This window comes from Papaver somniferum, chromosome 8, assembly GCF_003573695.1.
Source record: "Papaver somniferum cultivar HN1 chromosome 8, ASM357369v1, whole genome shotgun sequence".
NCBI lineage: Eukaryota > Viridiplantae > Streptophyta > Magnoliopsida > Ranunculales > Papaveraceae > Papaver > Papaver somniferum.
This window is the reverse complement of record NC_039365.1, coordinates 40,973,071-40,979,840: the sequence shown is the minus strand read 5'-3', so window position 1 is coordinate 40,979,840 and position 6,770 is coordinate 40,973,071. Positions and strand designations below refer to the sequence as shown.

General features: G+C 39.5%; 1 protein-coding gene across 2 annotated transcripts; it reads left to right on the top strand.

The window, feature by feature from the left end:
• Positions 1 to 971: 971 nt before the first annotated feature.
• LOC113302224 lies at positions 972 to 3,846 on the top strand. Of its 2 annotated transcripts, XM_026551096.1 has the most exons (5): positions 972 to 1,389; positions 1,576 to 1,652; positions 1,770 to 2,102; positions 2,315 to 2,481; positions 2,707 to 3,846. In XM_026551096.1, exons 3-5 carry the CDS (start codon positions 2,056 to 2,058, stop codon positions 3,312 to 3,314), a joined length of 822 nt encoding a protein of 273 aa, XP_026406881.1. In that variant the 5' UTR covers positions 972 to 1,389; positions 1,576 to 1,652; positions 1,770 to 2,055; the 3' UTR covers positions 3,315 to 3,846. The 2 variants fall into 2 exon arrangements, with proteins under 2 accessions (XP_026406881.1, XP_026406880.1); XM_026551095.1 differs by lacking the exon at positions 972 to 1,389 and having other exon boundaries at positions 1,511 to 1,652.
• The last annotated feature ends 2,924 nt before the right edge of the window (positions 3,847 to 6,770 follow it).

Below are 6,770 nucleotides of genomic sequence, written 5' to 3'. Positions count from 1 at the left end.
TCCATGCCATATCCTCTTGTAAAGATATGAGTAAACAACACGTTTATTGATTTATGTAGTATTAACATCAAGCTTATATTTAAATGTTAGTATTTTGTAGCTGTTAAACTGGAGAGGTTAAATTTTTATATCAATGAAGCAATGGCTTCTATTCATGACTGAACTACAAAAATGTACATCAACACAATCCAACCAATGGATGTTTATATATATTCATTTAGTTTTGCCCTCTGAAGCTATGCTATGTTTGGAGGAGGATGTGATTTTATTTTGGGAAATAATTTACAAAGAGGTTAATCACTTAATTTAGCTTGCTAAGTTCCTTTCCTCCAGGTACCCACACTTCGGGATACACAGGGAGGACAACTGTGTGCAGTAGCTTTACTTGTTGCATTGTGGACTTGGATCTCAGATCGCATTGCTTCTTTGAATGGTAAGCTAAAGTTAGATTGAATACGTGAATGGGTAACTTATGTTGCAACTATCTTAAATGCTGCAGGGGCCAGTGTAAATGTTTAGGAGCAGAATAAGGCATCCTTACTCAGTTGATTGGGATAAGTGTTCTTCAAAGTGCTGCATCCAATTTCGTCGCGCCTCCTTTGATGTAAATCTTATGATTATGGAAAAGCTAACGTCAGTCAATCTGAAGAGTAATTTCTTCCTTGAAATTAAGCACTAATGACTACTGTTGAAGATATTGCAGCAAATTAGATAATTGTTAGTGTTACTTGATCTCATCTTATCTCCATCCAATCTAATCTTATCTCATCTCCGACTCAACTATACTTTAGTAAATACTACAGTCGAGGTTGATGTGAGTTAGGATGGAAAGCAAGAGACACTAAGACGGATCACTAATGTAATATGATGCAATATTTTTAACAACCACTCTTCCTTGTCAATTTGTGACCCTATTTAGAGGCTGTACATAGTGAGTAGTTCCATGTACATTGACCCCTTGAAGGATTCACACTATGTTTCATTTACTTCTGGGAGTTCAAACCCTGGCATCTTGATGTATGCTTCTGATGCTGCTACTTTTGTTAGTAAGGTTATCCACCGATTTCGTTCTGTAATGTTGCCCCCGGCGCCCTCTTAAATCAATATTTGGTGACATGTAACATGACGGACACTATTTGTCCAATATCGTACGTAGTAGTCATTTCGTATCATTTTAATCTTTAACTGGTCATTTTTATGTAGCCATTACCATTGATCGGCTCATTCAAGTATGCGACATGTGCGCCATCTCTCCTATCATGTTTACACTTACTACTTAAAGCATTAGAATACATTTGAACTAACTTTTAACAGCTAAGCTGGCCCAAGGATGGCGAAGTCACTTTACCAAGCATTTATTAAGAAATTAAGAGTAATGCTTTTTACAAGGTAAGCCAATAAGGTCTGAGTTGAATAGTGATTGGCGTTACAATTAGGTATGAACAGGCAATGGAGGTGTAACAGTGTCCTTCTTTTGTGATGATATAGTGCAGCTTCCTTTACCAGATGAATTAGAATAGAACAAGGAGCTCCATTCACATATCTTATTTTCTTTGCAAGTATTCTACGTGCCAGGTGCAGTTTTGATGCGGGTCAAAGAATAACATAGGATGTGAAGAAGTTTGCAAATGACTTATCAGACTGGTTATGAGGTGGGTAAAGTTTTCGACATTTTCTGGTGAGATCATAATTCATAAATTAAAAGACATAAACTTTCAGATTTCAATTTGGCTCTTAAAGACATGAATTTATTCTTTCAAGTAATGCAGGTTTACCTAGAGATGAAGCTGTTAACTGGACTAAGAAGGATGGTTACTTCATATGCTTATATGTTGTTGGGTATAGGTCTGCTAAGAAATGTGACACCTGAATTTGGTGATCTAACAAGTCAAGAGCAAGAACTTGAAGGAATATTTAGGTTGTTTTCCTATGACTCTGTTTCTTCTTTTGAATCAATTGGTTTTGTATGTTTCTTAGCAGTTGCTAAAGATACTGGGCTTTACTCGGCATTTGAATTTATAAAAATTAGGTTTATGCACACGAGATTCCTTAACCATGCTGAATCATTGCTTTCTTTGGCGGCGGTGCCTTGCGAAAAAACTGTGAGTCGCTTTCATTTCTCATCAATACATTTACGTCTTGTAGCTGCATAACTAGATAAACGATCTCGGATACCATATCACTCCCGCCTCTTCACTTGACTTGTGACTGAGGATTCATATGCTCAAGTTTTCACCTTCGACTTGGAGTCTTTTTTCCTTTCATCAGTCACCCCCTTATAATAATTTTGTGTTAAACATGTAATTATCTTAAGCTTCAGCAAACCGATTGGTTACTTGGAGATACTTCTGAAGAAGAAATGGCTGTTTGGTATACTGGATGATTTTGTGACCAAACAACTAGCACATAATGTGACTTGGGGATTGAGCTTGCTGTGTGAAATGGAGCACAAAGGAAATCTGTACATAACATCTGCTCAAGGTGAGATTGATGTGATTACTTTGTAATGATAGATTCATAGTTTCACTCAGTCATGATGCCTCGTTTGTACTTACTGATGAAAACATTGCAGGTGAGCTGGCACATTTTTTGATGTCCTTAGCTTCTGTCGTATCAGTAATGAATTTGAATTCATCAAAAAGTATAGTTTCTGGTCTCTTGGTAATGGAGAGAAAATCCTAATATGGAAAGACAAATGGGTTGTAGGTTTGGATGGTCTTCCGGTACCTTCTTCTACAGCAACTAACATTCAAGCAAAGGCTCGTGTCTCTGATCTCATTGATCATGTTAACAAATGTTGGAAGACTGATCTCATAAATGATCTTTTCGACAGCAACACTGCTTCCCTTATCCTTAACATGAGGATACCTAGATGCAGCAAAGATAAACTTGTGTGGACTCTCACAAAAAATGGGTTTTTCACAGTGAAGTCAGCATATTATGCTCTTTACAATCAGAAGTTCCATCAAGGAGTGAGCATGGCTCAAGCTTCTCAGAACTCTTTCTGGAAAAAAATCTGGTCTATAAATGCCATTCCTAGAATAAAGCTTTTTGTATGGAAGTGTGTGAGAGACATTCTTCCATCACATGAAAGACTTAATAGGAATTACAGTCAACAAGATATAAAGTGTAACAGATGCAGAAGTGAGGATGAATCTAGTCTTCATATGCTCTTGTACTGCCCATTTGCTAGATCAATATGGTTTACTACAGTTGGTTATAGGTGCAATGAAGGGCAGTTTAATAGTTTAAAAATTGGATTCTCAGCTGGTTTGAAGCAGGAGATAGTATGGTCAGCAAGATGGCTACTATAGCATGGCATATTTGGAAGTGCAGATGTGACTTGGTTTTCAGTAACAAACTTACTTCCATACAGCAGCTTACAGTCCAGATTAATCGATTTCTTAATAATTCTGCTAGTGTTACCAGGGACACTAGCAAAGCCAACCCTTCTCATACTATGCCAACATGGTCTCCTCCTTTAGATGATTATGAAAATATAATTCTATCATTAAAAATGGTGGATATGGTCTAATAATAGGTAACTCTACAGGTACCCATCTAGCCTCAAGATGTAAAAGCTTCAGCAAGGTCCCTGGCTCTGAATTTCTGTAGTGTGTGGATGCTGTGGAATGGGCTATTTCTCTTGACCTAAAGAAGATTGTGCTGGAGTCTGACTACCAACCACTGATTACAACCATTCTTGGCAAAGATACTGCTATTCCTTGGGAATTAAGAGGCATTGCTGAAGACATTCAAGACTTATTAGGATTTTTTGATAATTGGTATTGTAAGCACACACATAGACTAGCAAATAAATGTGCGGATGAATTAGCTAAGTATGCCCGTAAAGAGGGAGTGTCTGGTTGCTGGCTTAATCAGCTCCCTGAATTTTTAGAGTCTTTTATCATGTCAGACATTGAATCAATCTTAATATAATCCATTTTCTCTTTTGCATCAAAAAAAAAAGCTTCTGTCGTATCACAAAGCTTCCTACGCAGCTGTTGGTGACATTCTTGAGTAGGGTGTAGTAAATCATATCTTTGAGTTTGGGAGCTTAAAGATTTTTCTCCTTCTGAAGTATACAGGAGATTCCCTTTCAACTTACCGTCTTAGAAAACTCGCCAAGATGGACTAGCTAAATTAGTTGTTTCGGACGCATGCCTATTTGGTTGTTTTGTCATATAGGAGCAATATTCCTGTTGGAACTTGTGATTACGCGGTGTTAAAGTGAAAGTGCGAAACATCAAGTTGTAAGGGGTCATTCGCTTCAGCATGACAGTTTCACTGTCAGTTGTATCTAATAGAGTTTATATTATCTTGTTACCTTATTTATCTTTAGGAGATTATCTCCCTTTACTTTGGTTGTAAACACAAAAGATATTATTGGAGTTTTATATATATGGATCCTGGAGAACATAAATCTCCAAGGGAATTATCATCAAATCCAAGATGGTATCAGCCCCTCCACGATCCTACCTCTTCTAAACCATTAAAATCCATGGCAGGTGAAAAGAAATCCGTTCACCCGGCGTTTGCCATCAACAACATCAAGTCTCTGATTCCAGTCATCTTAGATATCAAACAAGATGAATACTCCTCATGGGTATTTCTCTTCGATCTTCATCTTCAAGCTCACCGATTGCTATTTCTGATTGATGGTTCACCACGACCTACGGATATTGATGCCGATACGGAAAAACAGTTAGATGCTCTTTGTCGTCAATGGATGTTTGCTACCATGACCAAGGATCTCATGCTTACCGTTCTCAAGAAAGGCAAAACTGCAAAGGAGATTTGGGACCATCTCAAAACACTTTTTCAAGACAACAAAGGAAGCCGTGCTGCAAATCTTGAAAGTAAGTTTGTAAATCTCAAGTTTTCTGATTGTGCTAGTGTTGATGATTATTGTGATAAACTTAAATCACTGTCCGATCGATTGAGTGACCTTGAATTTCCGATGAATGACAAACGACTGGTTATCCAACTGGTTAATGGTCTTCCGGAGGAATACAACACCGTGGCTTCCTTCATCCAACAGTCCATGCCCACGTTCGATGCTGCTCGATCTCAACTGCGAACTGAGGAGATTAGGCGCGCCCATCAATCTCTTGCCGCTGCACCCACTGTACTTGCTGCTGCTGCTTCCCAGGATCGCAATTTCCAGCGCTCCTCTCAGCCCAACAATGGCAGACGTAACCCTCGTTCACAGCAGCATGACAACAGGCGTAACCAAGCCCACCAAGGATCTGGCCCAACCAATGGAACCTCCTCAGGCCCACCTTTGCTACCAACTCCACCAGGCCCACGCCCTGTTTTTCCACCAGCAGGCCCACAATACTGGCCACCTTATTGGGCCATTCCTCCATGCCCCTACCCAACTACACCTTACTGGCAGCCATCTCAACGGCCTCCGACGGTAAATCAGCGACAGGCCAGCTACCGTGGGCGCTCTCCTGGACGTAATCACGTCCAAGCCTACATTACTCCATCAACGGAACTTCTACATCCCACAGACATCTCTGAGGCATATAGCTCTCTGCATTTACAACCACCGGATGATGCTTTTTATATGGACACTGGTGCTACCTCGCACCTCACTGCTGATCCAGGTACTTTACATAAAATTTTCAATTCTAGAAATGTACGGTCTATTTTAGTTGGAAATGGCAATAGTATTCCAGTTACCGCTAGTGGCACTAAGTTCATAACTCTTCCTTCTCGTACTCTTCAACTCAAAAATACCCTTGTTGTTCCTGACATTATCAAAAACTTGGTTTCCGTTCGTAAATTCACCACTGATAATCATGTGTCTGTTGAGTTTGATCCCTCTGGTTTTTCTGTGAAGGATCTGAGTTCGAGGAAAGTTATCCTTCGATGCAATAGTTCCTGGGAGCTCTACCCTATCACCAACTCTGCCGTACCAACACAAATATCGTCCCAGCCTTCTCCCATTTCTCTTGTTGTTTGCTCGCCAGATATATGGCATAACCGTCTCGGTCACCCCGGCAAGGCTGTTTTAGATGCTCTTCGTACCAATAATTCTATTCATTGTAATAAAAATCAACATTATAAACTTTGTCATTCATGTCAAGTTAGTAAAAATGTTAAATTACCTTTTTATGAATCCAATTCCCATACTTTTGCTCCTTTTGATATCATTCACAGTGATTTATGGACATCTCCATTACATGTTGATACCGGTTTTCGCTATTATCTTATCTTGTTGGATGATTTCACCAACTATCTATGGGTTTATCCTTTAAAATTCAAATCCCAAGTCTACGACAAATTTTTGGAATTTCGCTCTCTTGTTCAAACCCAATTTGAGCGTCAAATTAAAAGTCTTCAATGCGACATGGGACGTGAATTTGACAACTCTTCCTTTCACAACTTTGCTCGTAATAATGGTCTTGTTTTTCGCTTCTCTTGCCCCCACACTTCCTCTCAAAATTGCAAGGCCGAATGCATGATACGCCGTGTCAATGATATCACCCGCACCCTTATGTCCCATGCATCTATTCCACCAAAATTTTGGGCCTATTCACTTCTTATGGATGTCTATCTTCATAACATTCTACCCACAAAAATCCTACATTTTTCATCTCCCGTATCTATTCTCTATCAAGGCCAACCAACTTATGACCATCTCCGTACCTTTGGTTGTCTTTGCTATCCAAATCTCTCCTCCACAACTCCTCACAAACTTGCCCCTCGATCCACTAGATGTGTCTTCCTTGGTTTTCCTCCCAACCAACGTGGATACCGCT

What these genes read in the sequence shown, in the direction of transcription:
- LOC113302224 (XM_026551096.1), top strand. Translation starts at nt 2,056, where the DNA reads ATGCTGAATCATTGCTTTCTTTGGCGGCGGTGCCTTGCGAAAAAACT. An exon ending in CGGTGCCTTGCGAAAAAACT is followed by an intron (nt 2,103 to 2,314) that starts GTGAGTCGCTTT and finishes AATTATCTTAAG; the next exon opens with CTTCAGCAAACCGATTGGTT. An exon ending in GTACATAACATCTGCTCAAG is followed by an intron (nt 2,482 to 2,706) that starts GTGAGATTGATG and finishes AATGGGTTGTAG; the next exon opens with GTTTGGATGGTCTTCCGGTA.